At 41.7% G+C, this 19,652-nt stretch overlaps 1 protein-coding gene and 1 long non-coding RNA gene across 3 annotated transcripts in view; one reads left to right on the forward strand and one right to left on the reverse strand.

Annotated features, from left to right (window-relative positions):
* The window catches only part of CCDC15 (coiled-coil domain containing 15), a 54,671-nt gene extending 40,216 nt beyond the window's left edge, over positions 1–14,455 (reverse strand). For both annotated transcript variants that reach the window (XR_009546732.1, XM_060179819.1), the window contains exons 1-4: positions 14,257–14,455; positions 13,781–13,969; positions 7,644–7,793; positions 6,896–7,087 (exon numbers count right to left, since the gene is read on the reverse strand). Coding sequence is in view for 1 of the 2 variants with exons in the window: in XM_060179819.1 (XP_060035802.1) it covers positions 6,896–7,087; positions 7,644–7,793; positions 13,781–13,960 (522 nt within the window). In the remaining variant the exon portion in view is untranslated. The remainder of the gene's footprint in view (positions 1–6,895; positions 7,088–7,643; positions 7,794–13,780; positions 13,970–14,256) is intronic.
* Positions 14,456–14,532: 77 nt separating this feature from the next.
* Positions 14,533–18,058, forward strand: LOC132534967 (uncharacterized). The gene is made up of 3 exons (XR_009546733.1): positions 14,533–14,659; positions 16,109–16,295; positions 17,909–18,058. It is a non-coding gene; the product is annotated as an uncharacterized LOC132534967 (long non-coding RNA).
* Positions 18,059–19,652: the final 1,594 nt, after the last annotated feature.

Here is a 19,652-nt window from a genome sequence, read left to right on the forward strand (position 1 = left end):
TTAATAATTAAATACTTCTGTGAAGATCAAAGATCTCATGTTGTTGAGATCACTAGAACCACTTTAAATAAAAAAAAAAATCTAGTCAGAGTCTCCTCAAGGGAGTTTGGATTACTGAGTTTCAGGTTCTATTTTTACTATCTCATGCATATTCTTGAAATAAACTTTTCCGTTACTTGAGTTGCTCTGAAACCTTATTGTTAAGCATCTAACTTTTTAAAAAATTTATTTATTTATTTTCCCTTTTGTTGCCCTTGTTGTTTTTATTGTTGTTGTAGTTATTATTGTTGTTGTTATTCATGTCATCGTTGTTAGATAGGACAGAGAGAAATGGAGAGAGGAGAGGAAGACAGAGAGGAGGAGAGAAAGACAGACACCTGCAGACCTGCTTCACCACCTGTGAAGCGACTCCCATGCAGGTGGGGAGCCGGGGCCTCATCCGAGATCCTTACGCTGGTCCTTGCACTTTGCGCCATGTGCACTTAACCTGCTGCGAGCATCTAACTTTCAAATTCTTAATTTATTTTTCAATTACAGATTATAGGAAACTTAGCAGGTTACTTTACATTACTTAAACCAAAAGTAACTTAATTCCACATTTGAAAAATACTAGAAAATCTGCAAAAGAGAGAAAAATTAAAGGTAAGATAATTAAGTCTAGAAATAAATGTAAAGTTATTATATGGAGACAAAGAAATTGTTTTTCAGGACTGGGGGGTGGCTCCTATTGAGCACAAAAGTTATAATGCGTAAGAATGCAGGTTCAAAACCCTATCCCTGGGAGTCGGGCAGTTGCGTAGCGGGTTAAGCACACGTGGCGCAAAGCACAAGGACCGGCATAAGGATCCCAGTTCGAGCCACCAGCTCCCCACCTACAGGGGAGTCGCTTCACAAGCGGCGAAGCAGGTCGGCAGGTATCTCTCTTTCTCTCCCCCTCTGTCTCCCCTCTTCTCTCCATTTCTCTCTGTCCTATTCAACAACAACGACATCAATAACCACACAATGTTAAACAACAAGGGCAACAAAATGAAAAATTAGAAAAAAAAAACAAAAAAAAACCTTTCTCTACCTTGAGGGGAAAAAGCTTCAAAAGCAGTGAAGCCGGGCTATGGGTGTCTCTTTCTCCCTCTCTTATTTCCCCCTTCCCTCTTAATTTCTGTCTTTAATAAATAAATAAAATATTTTTTAAACTTATTCTTCAATTCTCCACAAAAATGGGGTTGAGGGGCACCACAGAAACTCAATTCCAAGAGGTAAATACCAATTCTAAAGAAAGCAGTAAGCAAGGCCAGGTGGTGGCACACCGAGTTAAGCATACATAGTACCATGCACAAGGACCCAGGTTCGAGCCCCCACCCCCTACCCACAGTGGGTTGCTTTATGAGCAGTGAGGCAGGTCTGCAGGTGTCTTTCTCTATCTTCACCTCCCCTCTCAATTTCTCTCTGTCCTGTTGAATATAGTAGGAAAGGAAAAAAAAAAGTTAAGTTACTTCTATTTTATGTGACCCTTTGAAATTTCTTCAAGTTCTATTAATCTACTTCCTAAATAAGTGACAATCTTATCTTAGAACTAGTGGTTAATACCAAGTATTATTAGCAGAGGGTAACATGGAGGTGCAACCTCAGATTTGGAGATTTGGAGCACAAACTGTATTAAGGTTTGGGGGCCTTATTTGAAAAGGGCATTGGAAAAACTGAATAGCATTTAGAAAGAAAAAAAAAAAATCAACCAAGACTGTTATCTAGAAACTATGCTGTTATTACTTAAGAGTACAAAATTAGGGCCAGGGGTAAAGGTTATACCAATATTTCTACTCAGTGTTTTGAAAAAAAAAATAGCTCTAATAAGTTCAAGTCTTCTAAAAATTAAATGAACAGTCTGAAAAAGTAGTGAGCTATGCAACAGTAGAAGTGCTTTAGCAGAAATAACGTGGCCATTTATCATGTCAATAAATTCAAGTATACTGGAAACTTCAAATATATACCCAAGATTAGATACTACCATGAGCTCCTCCACATACCTCAACCAGCTTTATTTAAATATTAACTCCTGGCCAACCTTGCTTTATCTAAAATCACTACTTCACCTCGCCCTTATATGTGAAGTATAACCCTGATATCAAATCATTACCTCCTCAAATACTGAATATATCAGAGGTGCTAAAAAAAAAATCTCCATTCCAAGATTATGTTTCTATCACTCCAAGACAAGAGAAAACTGAAAAATTCACTAACATTCAGAAAGCAAATTATATTAACCATTTACTAGACAAATCAATGGAGCTAGTCCTTGAACAGTAGCACTACCTAGTTCTTAGTGACATCTAGTGGATAAGAACTGAAACAGAAAAGGATTAAAAAGCACCTACCGTCATGGCACTATATTTGCAACACGGACAGGATCAAAATAGGTTAAATCACTGACCATTCTTCAATAGCTCATCTTATTTATTTATTTACTCATTACTTTTCAGTTTCCACCAGGGTTATAACTGGGGCTTGGTGAATGCACAACAAATTCACCATTTCCAGGAGACAATTTTTAGCTTTTCATTTTTTCTTTTGGATAAAGAAAAATTGAGAGGGAAGAGGAGTTAGAGATTGAAGAAGAGAGACATCTGCAACACACTTCACTGCTTGGGAATCCTGTCCTTTGAAGGTGGGGACAGAGGATTTGAACCTGGGTCCTTACACATGGTAATAAATGTACTCTACCAGGTGAACCATCACCTTGCCCCTAGTAATTCATCTTCTTAAACAAACAAACAAACAAAATATATATGCTTTTGTAAGGGTCATGGAGATAAAATAATGGTTATCTGAAAAAAGACTTTCATGCATGAGGCTCCAAAATCCCAAGTTGAATCCTGGCACTACCATATACCAATGCTGAGTAGTGTGATGGTAATAAATAAAAAAATATTTGTAACATCTCAGACTTTTCACAACCTGATTTCCTCTTACCTGTCTTATCTAATATTCTATACTTGATAAACTATCAAATAGCAACTCCATTACTTATCCTCAAATATACCTAGTTCATTGCTTATTCTTAATTCCTCCTATCTCAAAATTCTCTTCAATTTACCAATTTAATTCAGCTTAGCAATTAAAAATATACATCTTGATTCCATAGCTTCAATGTATTCTTCCCCAGGCAGCTTCTTCCCCAAGCTCTCAAAGTAGCTTGGAATTAAAAAAAAAAAAAATCCGTAAATACAGCAAACATCTCGATTATTAGATTGGGGGCATATTACCTTTGTATTTAAGATCTCTTTTTGGAAATATAAGCACAGGAAGTTCTAAGTTACAGTTCTTAACTATTCAGTATAATTCAGTATGTGTGGACTGATGTGTGCTATTCAAATATTATACAGATGAGGTAAAATTCTCACAGGATTTATGGCTATAAGCACCATGAAGGCAAGAACTGTGTCTGTCTTACCCAGTGTTCTACCCCCTCTACTTTATACAATGTCTGGATCAATACTTTCTGTACAAATTGTTCACAATCTTAAAACAACAACTATGCCTGAGACTCCAAAGTTCCAGGTTCAATCCCCAGCACCACCATATGCCAGCGCTGAGCAGTACTTTGGTCTCTCTCTGTGTTGCTTTCTTTTTATAACTCTCCTACTAAAACTAAAATAAACAAGGTATTTTTTTTTTAATTTAAGAAAGGAGACATTAACAAAACCATAGGATAGGAAGGGTACCACTCCATACAATTCCCGCCACCCAACCTCCATATCCCATCCCCTCCCCAATAGCTTTCCCATTCTCTAGCCCTCTGGGAGAATGGACCCAGGGTCGCTGTGGGTTGCAGAGGGCGGAAGGTCTGGCTTCTGTAATTGCATCCCCGCTGAACATGGGCGTTGACTGGTGATCCATGCTTCCAGTCTGCCTCTCTCTTTCCCTAGTAGGGTGGGTCTCTGGGGTATTTTTTTTTTTTTCCTCCAGGGTTATTGCTGGGCTCGGTGCCTGCACCATGAATCCACCGCTCCTGGAGGCCACTTTTCCCCCCTTTTGTTGCCCTTGTTGTTGTAGCCTCGTTGTGGTTATTATTATTGCCATTGTTGATGTTGTTCGTTGTTGGATAGGACAGAGAGAAATGGAGAGAGGAGGGGAAGACAGACAGGGGGAGAGAAAGACAGACATCTGCAGACCTGCTTCACCCCCTGTGAAGCGACTCCCCTGCAGGCGGGGAGCCGGGGGCTCGAACCGGGATCCTTAAACCAGTCCTTGTGCTTTGCGCCACATGCCCTTAACCCACTGCGCCACCGCCTGACCCCCATCTGGGGTACTTTTAGGTAATTAGAAAAACATTTATACAGAATCAGCTCTGCTCACTTGGGTAGTACACTGCTTTGGCATGCACACAACCCAAGCTGGAGCCAGCTCCCACAGTATGGAAGGAAGCTTTGGTGTTGAGGTCTTTTTCACACTCTCTGGATTTTTGTCTCTATTTTTAAAAATGTATATATATTACCAACCAATGAGAAGAAAACTTATGTTTTTGTACAAAAGGGAAAAAAAACCCACTACTTTAAAATATTTCAATAAGGCATATGTTTCTTTTTTTTTTTTTTCTTTTTTTTTTTTTTTTTTTTTCAATAAGGCATATGTTTCTTAAACTTCCCATATTCCCTAAGCATGTGAGCTTAAGCAGTTAACAATTTCCATTTAGGTATGTCATAATTTCCCATATCTTTGCCCTTTTACTACTATCCAAGAACACATTTTCAAGTGATAAGATGAACAATTTCCATAACTGTGTCAAAGAATATGATATCAACTGGACAAAAGCATAAGTGCACTAGGAGGGAAGCTGATTAGATAATGTTATGTGATTTTAGTGAGGGTCTGGCTCAAAGGTATATATATTGGGTATAAAATGAATAGCTAAATAGAAGTTACATTTTAAAAAGTGAAGAAATGAAACCCAATTCCACCAGGAACCAGAGAAGAGGAAAAAAAGGAAAGAGATTTGGAAGTAGTAAAGGGTACAGGTGTGAGTTAGAAAAGAAGGCAGGACCAAAGAAAAAATAGGCAAAAAGACAGATAGATAGATAGACAGACAGACAGACAGAGCTTCTTCCAAGGTTACAGATATGGCTTGACCCTACTGTTTCTAGGTCTGTCAGTCTGTCTATCTGTCTGAGACAAGCCATATCTGTGACATTGGGAGAAGCACTGCAGTTTCTAGTGGAGGGAATGGGGACACAGAACTCTGATGGTAGGAACAGTGTGGAATTGTACCCATTATAATTTCGTAAACCAATTTAAATCACTAATAAATTTTTTTTTTCAAAAAAAGTGAAGTTTCTCTGGAGTTACTGTATTATTACTTCAACTATAGATTTATTTACTGTGAAAATAAAATCAAAAGACAGAGAAAAGGAGACAAAAGTTACAAATGAAATGGCCATGTATATGTACTGAATCTCTTTGGAATATAGATTGAAAATCACTTCTATCCTTTTGTTACAAATGGACAGTAATGTACCCAGTATTCCAGTATAGCTGGGGAAATCTATATCTTTTGACCTAAAACTTTCTAATAAGTTTTTTGGGGGGTGGATTAATTTGTTTTGTTTTAACCAAAGAATAGCTCAACTCTGGCTTGTAGTTGTGGGGTGGGGATTAAACCTGGGGGTGCCAGGCGGTACCGCACCAGGCAGAAGCGCACTGGGTTAAGCACACACTGTGAGAAGTGTAGATGAGTGCAAGGATCTCGGTTTGATCTCCCAGCTCCCCAATTGCCAGGGGGTCACTTTGGTGAGCAATGAAGCAGGTCTGCAGGTGTCTTTCTCTCCCCCTCTCTACTATCTCTTTCAATTTCTCTCTGTCCTATCCAACAACTGCAGCAACAATGGGGGGGCCAGGTGGTGGTACATGGGGCCAGGTGCTGGTGCACCTAGTTGAGTGCACATGCTACAATGCACAAAGTCCCAGGTTCAAGCCCCCGGGGCCCCACCTGCAGAGGGAAAGCTCTGCAAGTGGTGAAGCAGTTTTACAGGTATCTATCTCTCTCCTCTCTATTACCCCTTCTCTCTTGATTTCTGGTTGTCTCTATCTAATTAATAAAGACAATAAAAAAAAAAAAACTAAAAAAAAAAACCTAAAAACTAAAAAAAAAAAAAAAAAAACCTAAAAAAAAATGAGTAAAGATGGCCACCAGGAACAGTGGAATTGTAGTGCTGGTATTGAGCCCCAGCAATAACACTGGATTAAAACAAACAAACAAACAAAAATCTGGGACTTTGGAACCTTAGGCATGAGAGTTTCTTTGCATAACCATTATGCTATCTCCCTACCCTCTTAATAAGTTTTTTCTCCCCCTTTATTGGGAGGACTAGTGGTTTATAGCCAAGAGTAAAATACAGTAGTTGGTACATGTTTAACATCTCGCAGTTTTCCAAATAACACTCTAAACCCCCACTATCATGTTCTAGGACCTGAATACCTCCACTCCCCGCCCCAGAGTCCTTTACTTTGGTGCAATACACCAAATCCAGTCTAAGTTCTGCTATGTGTTTTCCCTTCTGTTCTTATTTTTAACTTCTGTCTCTAAGTGCGATCATCCCATATTCATCCTTCTCTTTCTGGCACCCTCTAATAAGTTTTAGACTCAAACACTTTGATACCTATCTTTAGAAGAATAGAGAGGGTCTTATCAAAAATAAATTTAAAGTTTAAATATATATATATAAATATCCCATGATTATAGTGGGAAGCCTAAGTAAAAAAGTAAAAAGTTTTTTAAAAGGGAGATAATAAAATATGAATTTGGATATGTTTCTTAACTCTCCTCCATATCCTATCTATGACATATTTTAGTTAAAGGGAGTGAAAAAATAAACATAGACGTAAAACAAGAAGTGTATGTACTTACAGCTTGGGCTTGTTGTTGGAAAGATTCATCCTGATTCTCTCTATCTTCTGTTTCATTGCTACACATCTGGGAAAGGGGTAGCCTAGCAGTTCCAATAGCAACATTCAGAGTGTTTGGAAAAACACTTGTCTGTTTAGGAGTTAAGTGTGCTGGATCTGAAGAGTGCATGACTATACAGCCTTCTTTTTCTGCCTACACAAAGAAAGAGTAAAAAAAATTTCTAGTGAGATTCTACTTCAATCCAATGCAATCAAGTAATGCCACTAAGCCACTGAAAAGATTTTCAATTACAGCAGGGTGCAGAGAGTAAAGGGAAGGTTTTACCCTGAAAAAAAAAAAGTATTTATCAGGCACCTAGCATATGCTAATAATTGATCTTACTTCACCTGATTCTCACAGTAAGAACAAGAAATAAGCATCATATTCCCTAATTTTATTGATGAAAAAGTTATAGTTCAGAAAAGCTAGTTAACTCAACATCACATAGCTCCTAAGTTACAAAGCCAGAATTAAAATGTAAGACTGAATAAAAAATCCTAACATTGTTTTTACTACCTATGAAACCAAAAAAATGAGCCAGAACGACATAAGAATAAAATACGACTTTGCCACAGTGGAATGTACTGCCCTGGCTAGTAACTCAGATTATACAAAGCATGGGATCAAAAGAAAGTGATTCTATTACTGCCTAACAGTGCATATTATCTAATAATACACACCTTTTCCACTCAATCACTTTTTAACTTACTGCTTCATAAGATTTCTGAAGCTGTTGCTTTTTCCTCAGTCTAATTTGTTGGTTTACTCGTTGTTTCACTTTTCTCTGGAAATTCTTCAAAGCTTCTTGTTTCTTTCTTAGTTGTTCCTTTAGTTCTTCTTCAACTATACATGCTGAAGTCTTTAAAGATGAAAAATAGAAAATGAACTTAGATGTATGAATGTTTGCCCATTAGGATTCCATTATAAACACAAAGTAATCAAGACACAACCCTAAAAAATAAAAATCCAGTAAGGGCAAGAGACTGGCTCACTTAATAATGGCCCTTTTGGTCAGTATCATACCACTTCATCATCTGGGGCCCTTCTCAAAGAATGCTTTGATTCCCACATAAATATGATGGGCCTAGACCTCTAATGGATTCCCCTCTCCATTACTCCTGGTCACTTCTATTAGTAACATCATCATAAGCACTCTCTCAGCCTTCCCAGGACCTTGCCCTTAACATAAAACAGTGATGGTAGAGACTGCCCCAGTCTCCACAGGAAGGCTGGGGTCTCCTGCCCTGCCACTCAAGGAAGAATTGATCCTGAAATTAGTACAGCCTGCAACGTTCCCAGCTGTGACCATGAGCTGTGAGCTCAGATCAATAGAGACTTAGAGGTTACACAGGCTCTACTGCTAAATATATACATATATATAATATATATATATATATTGCACTGGGTCGAGTGGATGGAGATAAATGGTTAATTTTATTCATAGAACTTTTTTAAGAATGGGAGCTACTCTCTGCCCTAACCCAACTTTTAGCTCTTTTCTCTATTCTGACACCATTTTCTCAGACGATATTTTTATCAAACTTCATATTAGCTATCAAACTCAAGCAAAAACTAGCATAGTCCTGGGCCCCTAGATACATACCTAAAATGGACTTCCTAGCTTCTTTCCACCCAAAGATCCTTAATCTCATCTGCTCTGTTCCTACTTCTTGGTTTCTGTTCATTAACCATTTTGTCTCACTTTATGTCCTGCCACCTTCCAGATATCAAGTTGCAGATGCTACCATGATTCCATCCTGATTTCTCTGGGCAAATGACCTTACCAATGTATCCTGGAACCTTACCTCTCCAGAGCTCTACACCACTTGGGAAAGACAGAAATAGGCCAGTGGTATGGGTCAACCTGCCAACGCCCATGTCCAGTGAAGAAGCTAGAACTCCTACCTTCTGCACCCTAAAAATATTTTTGATCCGTACTCCCAGTGGGGGAGAAGTGATAGGAGGAAGAGGATAAGAGGGCTCTGAACTCCAGCTCTATCAGGGCCAGGAGAGAGAGGAGGAAAAAGGAAAGGACATTTGGATGTAGTAACAGGGTTATGTGTGGTTTGGAGGGGAAGAGAGAACTGGACCTGGAAGAAAAGGGGGCCAATTATGTACAAATGTAGACAGATAGTTGTAGAAATGATGGTTAACCCATGTCTGCAACCTTAGAGAACAGCTGTGGCTTGCAATGGAGGGATCAGGGATTCAAAACTCTGGTGGTGGGAATGGTATGGAATTATTCCTGTCAATATATACTTTTGTAAATCAATATTAAATCACTAATAAAATTTAAAAAATAGAAATGGTTGTGGTCCAGGAGGTGGTGCAGTGGCTAAGGCACTAGACTCTCAAGCATGAGGTCCTGAGTTCAATCCCTGGCAGCACATGTACCAGAGTGATGTCTGGTTCTTTCTCTCTCTCCCCTATCTTTCTCATAAATAAATAAATAAAAATCTTTTAAAAAAAAAAAAAAGAAATGGTCATTAAAAATTAATAACCAATATTCCCATGTAAGGAAATCACAAAAGTTCAAAGCAAGCAATCTAGACATAGTAAATTACAAGCTGAAAATTGGAATTTGTGAGTATGCAAACCCATTTTTCATTTAACTGAAAACTAAAGGTACATCATCAATTCTTAGTAAACCAGTTCAAATCTATCTTGTTATATATCTTTTCTATTTGATAGAGCATGAGACAAAGAGATAGAAAGGCAAAGAGAAAGGAAAGACGTTGGTAGCACAGCTCTAATTTCAAAGTTCCCTTCCTGAAAGTGGGGCCGGGGGGTTAACACATGGTAATGTGTGAATTCTACCAACTTAGTCAGGTAGTATATTGGGGGAATATACCACCAAGCTACAGGTTCATTTTTTTTTTTTCTAAAATGTGTTCAATAGTTTAGTCTTACCATGTCTGTGTGTTTGTCTTCCTAATCAGGATTATGGACTATTTTTTAATTGGTGACATGAATTTTAAAGAATGTAAAAACTTTTTTTTTTAAAAAAGACCCTTTTTTATTGGGTAGACAGAAATTGGGAGGGAAGTGGGAGACAGATGAAGAGAGACACCACAACACTGCTTAACCACTTGTGAAGATATCCCCCCCTGTAGGTGGGATCCAGAGGCTTTGAACTAGGATCCTTGCACATGGTAAATGTCTGCTCTAGAGTGTACCACTGCCTGGCCCCCTTATGAGCTATTTTTAACTAGCATGCCATTCTTCTCACCTCCAACTAATAAAGTTCACCACAGTCTTAAAGATCAGCTAGTACCCACATAATAATACCTTTCACATTCCTTTCTTCCACTGAACTCTCTGTGGTATCTCTCATTAACACTGGCTGAGTATAGTACTCCTTGACCCCCCAGGACCTGGTAGCATGTGTGCTTTACTGGGTGTGCTGCCACGTGGTCCCAGGAAGCAAGTTTTGTCCTGTTCTCCCTGCAGACTATAATATAGAGGTACTTAATGTTCATGGTGGAGCAGTACTGCAGTACCCACTTTCCTCTCTCCATCTCTCTCCCCCTTTCTTTGTCTCTTGTCCTCTAATAAATAAATCAGCACTTAATCCTTCTATGAAAGAAAGCTCCTATGTTTATTGAATTTAGAGTCCACCTGCTATGCCTTGGCAGGGACGGAACAAATGATGTCTCAGGCTGGATATTCCCCACCCTGGACCCAAAGAAACAAGAGAGAATCAAGAGTTTCTCATAACTATCAAAGAACTAATGTAGGTAATGGTAGAACAACGTAGCAGTCTTCAAAGATTATCTACTCCATTCATCAACTGTCGCAGTAGTTATTTGGTGGAGTCATCTTCTACACTGGGTATATAGTTTGGCTCGGCATATCCAATCCAGTGCAGAAGTGTTAGCTGGCCCCCTTGACTTCTCAAGGTTGTAAAGAGCCTATGGCTCTTGGTGGGCTCATACTAAGGGGGGCAGTCATCATATAAGAATTCTACACTCAGGTGATCAAGCTGTGAGAAACCAAGCTAACCAAAGAGAGTTCATCATCTGGAAACAGAAAGTTATCCAGGCAGTCCCCTGCTACCCTATTCATCCTAGCTCAAGTATGTAAGTCAGAAAACCATGGTGCACATTTCTGCAGATACCACATGAAAAAAAATATATAACCCATAGTAAAATTTCAATCAAGCTGGCCCAGACACATCCCACAACTTGAGTCAACCAAGCTGGGGCACACAAGCCATGGCCACTATGCCCATCTCACTTTCCTAACACATAGCATTGTTTACTTTATGTTTGCTATTACGCTAGTGTGGCTTGCTACATAATAGGTTTCTAAACTACAAAAATGCAATTGCCAGGGGATGGGAAGTAGCATATCCAGTTGAGCACACACATTACAGTGTGCAAGAACTAAAGGAAGAAAATTGATGAGTGGTCAAACAGCACTACAGGAGTCTCTTTTCACTTTTCCCAAAATAAGTAAAAAGAAAATTTAAAAAGCTCTATAAAAAGAACAATTTTCAAAAATTCAATTGCTATATATAATGATATAAAAGAACAGTGTCTTCTAGAGTTAATATAATGAACTGAGGGGGTGGTCTGAAGCTATAGCATTTTTATTTTAAGTGAAATAAGTCAGACAAAGAATAGAAATATTGCATGACCTCATTTATTTGTGGAATCTAAAATGCACACATACACACACTGAACAGATATAGAGGAAAGACTTACGGCTACCAGAGGTGGAGAGCAGAGGATGGCAGAAAGGGTAAAAGGGGTCTAAAGGTATGAACTATCATTACAACATCAGTAAGTTATGGGATGTGCTGTCCAGTATGTGACTAGGGAATATCTACTGAGTACCTGTACTAATAATATTTTGTGCTCTAGGCATTCACACACCATCAGAAAAAGTAGATGTTTAAGTGCCACAATAAAATCTGAGAAACAGCCAAAAAGCAGTCTGGTGAATTATCAAAAATCTTACAAAATGACTATGAGAGTTGGCAAGTGAAACAGGCACACTTTATCAACTTTGCCAAAGTTCTCCTTTATGTGAAAAGTTCCTACTATCACCTCTGCTTCCAGCGTTTCCATTCTTTAAGGATCAATACAGAGGACATTTCCTCATCTATGTATTCAAAATTTACTTCCTTTAGACATACTACGTAACGGGTAAGAATGAACCAAACAGAAATACATCTATCCCCATGGAACTGTTTTAGAATCCTCAGCAGCATCAATCCTTTCCTCTTTTATTCTCTTACTGCATCTGACTCTTATTCAACCTCAATTACAAAAACTTATCAGTGTCACCAACTGTCATCCCTCTACCACCCTGTAGAGTGTCTGGAAGGTAGACACTAAGTTAAGTGCACAGCAAGGAACTAAGAGTTTGTGAGGTCCCTGTAGATTGTATAGTTCACTATGTGTCAGGACCAGGGTGTGAACCTCTGGTCACCTCAAGGAGTATCATGCAAATAGGAAGCTTCAGGATCAGTGAAACAGTGTTATGGTGTCCACTAGTAACAACGTCGACAACAAATGGTAGAAGTTTGATAGAATCATGCAGGTGCAAAAGTGGCCATCTCTCTGCCTCTCTGAAAAAGTGACCCAGAGTGGTAGCCCTGGGGGTGGTGGGGTGGTGGTAGCACACCTGGTTGAACACAGTTACAATGCTCAAGGATCCAGTTCAAGCCCTCGGTCCCCACATTTAGGGGGAAAACTTTGCGAGTGGTGAAGCAGTGCTGCAGGTCTTTGTGTCTCTCTTTCTATCACCTGCAGGGATGTCACTTCACAAGCGGTGAAGCAGGTCTGCAAGTATCTTTCTCTCCCTCTCCTCTCTCGATTTCTCTCTGTCTTATCCAACAACAGCAATAACAATAACAAGGGCAACAAGAGAAAAAAAAAAAAAAAGGGAAAAATGGCCTCCAGGAGCAGTGGCTTCATAGTGCAGGCACCGAGTCCCAGCAGTAACCCTGGAGGCAAAGAGAGAGAGAGATCCTAAAGAGGGAAAAATAAAGAATAGTTTGGGAGGCGAACTGAAGTTCAGACAGGTATAATATAAATATCTGAGTGTACCGGCTGTAAAAGGCAGTAGCCTTGAAATTCCCTTTTTATGCAGTTGTTTGTTAAGTGCTTTTAGTATGAGTTGCTTGTAGTATGAGGTGGAAAATTCCTTGCCCCTTCCCCCTTGAATAAGCAGGACCTAATCAGTGAAGGCCACCCATTGTTTGAAGGACCCTGCCTGGGGACAAGCCTTATCAAGACCTAATCAGTGAAGGCCACCCATTGTCTTGTAAGTTGTTCGAAGGACCCTGCATGGGGACAAGCCTTATCAGGACCTTTGCACAGACTTTGTTGTGTGCTGTCTACCGGATGGGTGATCATAGCCGATGGCTGGCGACCCTGCCTGGTTGAATTCTATTGGTTGTGTGATCTTACTATATTTGAAACTAGCCCGCGCTTTGCTTTGAACGGATCATGCTTTTGCTAAGTTTGAAATGATTGGATCTTGTGTTTGCTATAGCCTGTTATTGGATGTAGGTTGATAAGGTGATGTGCTCCCCCTCCCTGAGTGTAGTCTGAATTCCTATAAATTGTATGGTTTGAGCCCTGTTCGGGGTCGAGCTTGGTAGACTAACACCAGTCACCATCTCGGCCCGGATTGCAATTCGTCAATAAACATCTTTGCTTCCTTACAGTGGATGGTGGTTTGATTTATGTTCGCTAACACCGGCGAAGGCTCAAAGAGTTTTGGCAAATGTGCAGTTGTTCTACAGCCCTAAAGCAAGCAGCTGTGTACAGAAGCGCTGGGTGCAGGCTGGCAGCAAGGGGGGAAGCGCACACATCTGGGGCGACCCAGACTCACGTGGGCGGAGACTTCCCAGCTGGCGGGTGAGGCGGGCTCCACCCAGGCGCCCACGGCCACCACAGCCTGGTTCCTCTCAGCCAGCACGGCCAGCACATCCTTGCTCTTCTGGGGGTTCAAGGCCAGGGGCGCCCTGCGGCCGTTTCCAGGTTTCTGGAGGGGGGCCATGCATCCGGGCATCTGAGAGTCCTGGGGAGGAGAAAGCACAACACCCAGTGAAATCTGCACACCTGTCCCAGGGGGCTGATGGGCGGGGAAGAGGATTTTGGAGAAAGGGAGGAAAGAGAAAGGAAAGGGACTTGGAGAGAAACCGGGAAAGGTAGGCTAAGCACGCGCTTTCTGGAAGACACAAGGCGAGAGAGAAAAAAAGGAGCTGACAAGGTGGATAAAGGCAGGGCACGGCCAGGGCCGGGTCGGAACCGACCAGCCACAGCGGTCGCAAGGAGAGGATGCGGGGGAAGAACCTGAAAAGGGACCTTGGTCTGAGGCCGCGTCCAAACAACTGGTTTCCGGTTACGGAGGAGACGCTGAAAGGCCGGAATCCAGGCAAGATAAAAGGCAGCTTCTGAGGCCCTGGGGCCAAGCGACACCGCGCACTTTGCTGCGGAGCGTAAAGCACCCGGGATGCTATGGAAACAGCTTTGGATAAACCGCCCTCAAAGCGGGGCCCGCCTCTTCCGGTCGTCGCCACCTCTCGGTGGCTGGAAGGCGTGGTTCCGATATGCCACTTCCGCTTCCTGTTTGGCGAGTGGGCTGACTCCTTTGGCGAGGCGAGAGGACCAGGGCGGGGCCGTGTGGGTGCGGCCATGCCTGCCGTGCAGAGTCCGCCCTGGCGAGGCCTGTCCCTGGCTGAGGGAAGCGCGGCGTAAGGATGAGACGGTGGGCAAACTGAGCAAAAGCCAACTGAGGGCAGGAGGTAGAGAGAGCAAGTTTAGTCAGCGCTCTCCGCTGAGTGTTCTTAGCTAGGGATGCGGAGAAGTGCGCAGCTGCTCGGAGAGGTAGGGGCCTGGGAGACACCATAATGGTTCTGCAAAGTGACTTTCAGGCCTGAGGCCCCAAAGTTCTAGATTCAGTCCTCGACACTACCTGGAGCTAGAGCTGAACAATGCTCTGGTAAAAAAACAATAACAGGGAAGGAGGGTAGATAGCTTAATGGTTATGCAAAGAGACTCATGCCTGAGGCTCCAAAGTCCCAGGTTCAATCCCCTCGCACCAACCATAAACCAAAGCTGAACAGTGCTCTGGTAAACAAAACGATAATAATAACAAAAGAATTATGAAGGGGAAAAAATAAAAGTATGTGTGGGCAGGAAAACACACATGGTACGATCGTTGGAGAGATCTTAACGTCACAGCGCAGGGCCGGGTGATGGCACACCGGGTCAGTCATGTCACCACCGTGTTCAAACCCTCAGTTCTCCACCTGCAGGTGCTAAGCTTCATGAGAAGTGAAACAGTGCTACAAATGTCTCTTCATCTCTATCTCTTCCTTCCCTCTCAACTTTGCTACATCTTATCAAAGAAAAGAAAGGAGGGTGGAGAATGACACCAGGAGTTTTCATAGTACAGGCACTGAGCCCCCAGGGATAACCCTGGTGACAAAAAAAAATAATAAATAAAGTCACACCACGTGGTTTTGGTTGCTGGAATTGACCCAGAAGACTGAGATGGCCGGGCGGCTAGCGCACCAGATTAAGTAGTTCGAAGAGCAAGGACCTGCTCAAGGATCGGGTTCGAGCTTGGGGCTCTCCACCTGCAGGATGCAGGGGGGTCGCTTCACCAGTGGTGAAGCAGGTCTGCAGGTGTCTTATCTTTCTCCTTCTCTGTCCTCTCCTCCTCTCTCAATTTCTCTCTGACTTATCCAACTAAAAAATGGCCACCAGGAGCAGTGGATTCGTAGTGCTTTCACTGAGCCCCAGAGATAACCCTGGAGGAAAAAAAAAGAAAAAAAAGACAAGAGACGAAGGAATGTTTGCATCGAAGTCTTTAAGAGCAACTGGGATTCAACAAACAAGCCATGGCATTGGCATCACATAGCAAGTTTGTTTTAACAGCAGCAAGGACAAGAGGCTGTATGCAGACCACCAGAGAATGTAGGTGGAACTTGTGGGATTTCTCTTCTGACTGCTGTTTTCTCTTTAAAGCAGTATCATAGCCACTTGAGGATAACACTGATAGGAACGCCCTTCTGGTTCTCATGCCCTTGTGTGATGTGGCATCAGTGGACTGTGTGACCAATAGAATGTGACAGAAGTAATACCTTGCCACCTCAAATTCAAGGAGGTTCTGTTCTTCCTCTCACCTGCTCTTGTTCTCACTCCTTCTCAGATCACTTGCTCCAGGGGAAGTCTTAGGAGCCCTATGAAAAAATCAAGGAACTGAAGTCTTCTGTCAACAGCCCTGAGAATGAACTTGGCTTTTGAGTCTCCAGCCCCAATCAAGTCTTCAGAGACTTTAGTCTCAGCCAGCAACTTTACTGCAGCCTTATAAGGGATCCTTTTCAACCAGAAACCATGTGAGCTAATACATGTTATTTTGAGATACTAGATTTTAGTGTCACATAGCAAGAGATCACTGATACAAATAGCACTTGTAACCAACTAGTAAAGAAAGGGTGAGTTCTTAGAGGTTTAAGGAAGGAAAATTAAGTTATAAGATAGTAGTCCAGGGGACAGGAGATAGTTCACTCAGTAGAGTGTATACTACCATTCATAAGGATCTGGGTTCAAGCCCCCAGTACCACAGGGGAGCACTATAAGCTTCACAAATGGTGGAGAAGTGCTGAGATGTCTCTTGTTCTTTATCTCACTACTTATATTGCAAAGGGAAAGGAAAAAAATATATATCCTCTAGGATTCCCTGCAGACAAAGACCCAGGAGCAAAGAAAAATTAAAAATAGTCATCTAGAAGAGTGAAAGCATGAACTGGAAATAGAGATGGCCTCCATGACCCACATGCGGTTCATTACAATGAACTGTAAGTGAAGCCAGGCGGTATGGTTGAGTGTTTTTCTCCTGCTGCGTTGTTATATGCAGAAAGTAGGCAGAAAATTGAATTTTAACAAAAGTTGAGCCTTTGCCAAATATCCTCAGGCAAGAAAGGAGCAAGGGAGTTGCAGGTTCATGCAAGACATAATTGACTAACCACAGAGTTAAAGATAGATAACAGCAGGGAGAATAAGTGGGAGGGGTTGCACTGTAAAGCTGGGAGAAACCAGTGGTGGTAGATTCCAGTGGGGGCCTAAAGTCTTCTAAAGCAAAATACTAAAAAACTAAGGTGGTGATCCAGCAATGGAATACTTGAAGCAGGTTGTGAGGGGTAACAGACATTGGTGCTGGCAAAACCTGTGGTACAACAAAGGGAGGTTATAACAGAAGCCCTAGAGAACAGGTCATAGAAGTGAGGGACCACCAGTAAGTTATTCCTGAGGTTACAGAAATCACCAAAAATGTTCGACCGAGATACCTTTGGCAAGAACTAGAAACAACTATTTTCATAGATTTTTGGGGAAAGGCCTGTAGGTATTGGCAGATGAGTATAGTTTGAGAAAGCAGTGAGAAGTATAAGTAACATTCGATTTATAACTAGGGATAAGACTAAGAAAAGGATGGAGGAAGGGTTAGAAATTACACTGAGGGGGTAGGAGAGGTAGCATAATGACTATGCAAAAAGACTTTCATCCCTGAGGCTCCAAAGTCCAGGTTCAGTTCCCACTATTACCATAAGCCAGTGTCAGGTAAAGGGGGGGGGGGGAAGAAATTGCACTGAGTATTCTAGCAGCAAGAAATAAGTTTATCCTACTCTCACCCAGTAGTATGAGGAATAGAAGTTGCTAACATTTGAGAGGACCAGGAAGATGCTGATTTGTACACCTTTACAAACTCCTAATACTGAGAAAAAGCTGGACATCTGGGTTTGTCTCCCACTAACAGTTGTGCCAGTGGTTTCATGAGAGTCTAATCACACATCTAGGCCCACTCACATTTTCTGCCCTTTTCATAAAGCTTAACTTTTATATAACCTGAGTTCATTTCTCAGCAAGGGAACTGTTTGCTCAGAAATGTCTGTCTTGGACTGGTGAAACAGCTCACTTGAATAGTACTCTCTTTGTCACTATTTCTTTCTAGAAAATATACTCCTGAGTGACTCGTGGTCGAGCCTGGCCTCCACTGCATTGAAGGAAATTTTGGTGCTATCGTCTCTTCATTCTCTGCCTTTCTGTCTATCTGTTTATATCTTTAAAAAAGAAAAGAGGGAGTTGGGCGGGTTAAGTGCAGCGGGTTAAGTGTAGGTGGCGCAAAGTGTAAGGACCAGTTTAAGGATCCTGGTTTAAGGATCCCCACCTGCAGGGGAGTCACTTCACAGGTGATGAAGCAGGTCTGCAGGTGTCTATCTTTCTCTCCCCCTCTCTGTCTTCCCCATCTCTCTCTATCCTATCCAACAACAACGGCAACAATAACAACAACAGTAGTAACTAAATAAAACAACAAGGGCAACAAAAGGGAATAAATAAATATTAAAAAATTAAAAAAGAAAGAAAAATAAGAAAATAAATAAAGATAAAGAAAATGTCTATCTTCTTAAGAACCCTAGAGGATTGGGCATTGCTGGTACTGGAGACTAGAGGCCCTGCTTCAGAGCACCCTGAGAATAATCCAATTCTGTGGCAGGGGATCCCCAACTGTGTCTGCACAAAGCCCAAGTCACTGGATCCTTGGCAGCAGTCCCTGCCACACAGAGCTGACTGTTCAGTGAGCACCAAGGGAGATTTGCTCTTAGGTCATCACTATCTTATCTGTGGCCAAAACAAATTAGGAAACTTGCTTACCTGTCAGTACTAAGGGACTATATCACAATGTGCTTTCTGGATACCCTAACAGTCTCTGAGTGCTGTTAGGCCTGAGAGACCAAGACATGGATAACTCTCAGTCCATTTAACTCAAGAGTATTGAGATCCATAGACTCCTATAATCACTTGTTTTCATTTATGTATTTATTTAGTGAGAGAGCAATCAGAGTAACCCTTCAGCTATGTACATTGCAGGGGATCCCATTTAGGGTCTCAGGTATATACATGTTCATTACACGCTGAACCACCTTCCTAATTTCTCCACCATCGTTAATTTCCATTCCACCAAGGACACCTGTAGCATGGCCCAGGAGGTGGTACAATGGATAAGGTGTTGGACCCTCAGCAAGAGATCCTAAGGTCATTCCCTGGCAGTGCATGTGCCCTAGTAATGCTCTGCTTCTCTTACATGCATACATATTCATTTCTCTCTCTCTATTTCATTAGTAAATAAGTAAATCTTAAAAAAAAAAAAAAAAACTTGGACTGGGTGGTGGGACACCTGGCTGAGTGCGTATGTTACAAGTCACAAGAACCCAAGTTTGAGCCCTCCCCACCTGCATGGGGAAAGCTTCATGAGTGGTGAAGCAGTGCTGCAGGTGTCTCTCTGTCTCTGTTCCTATTCCCCCCTCCCCCCTCTATTTCTGACTGTCTCTATCCAATAAATAAATAAATAAATATATTTTTTAAAAGTCAGGGGTCAAGCAGTAGCACAGTGGGTAAAGTGCACATATCGCAAAGTGCAAGGACTGGCATAAGAATCCCAGTTTGAGCCCTCAGCTCCCCACAGGGGGGTCGTTTCACAAGCAGTGAAGCAGGTCTGCAAGTGTGTATCTTTCTCCCCGCCCCCATCTTCTCATCCTCTCTTGATTTCTCTCTGTCCTATCCAACAACAATGACAGCAGCAACAATAATAATAATAATAACAAGGGCAACAAAAGGAAAAAGACAGCCTCCAGGAGCAGTGGATATGTAGTGCAGGCACTGAGCCCCAGCAATAACCCTGGAGGCAAAAAATAATA

Source organism: Erinaceus europaeus, chromosome 20 (genome assembly GCF_950295315.1).
Source record: "Erinaceus europaeus chromosome 20, mEriEur2.1, whole genome shotgun sequence".
Taxonomy (NCBI): domain Eukaryota; kingdom Metazoa; phylum Chordata; class Mammalia; order Eulipotyphla; family Erinaceidae; genus Erinaceus; species Erinaceus europaeus.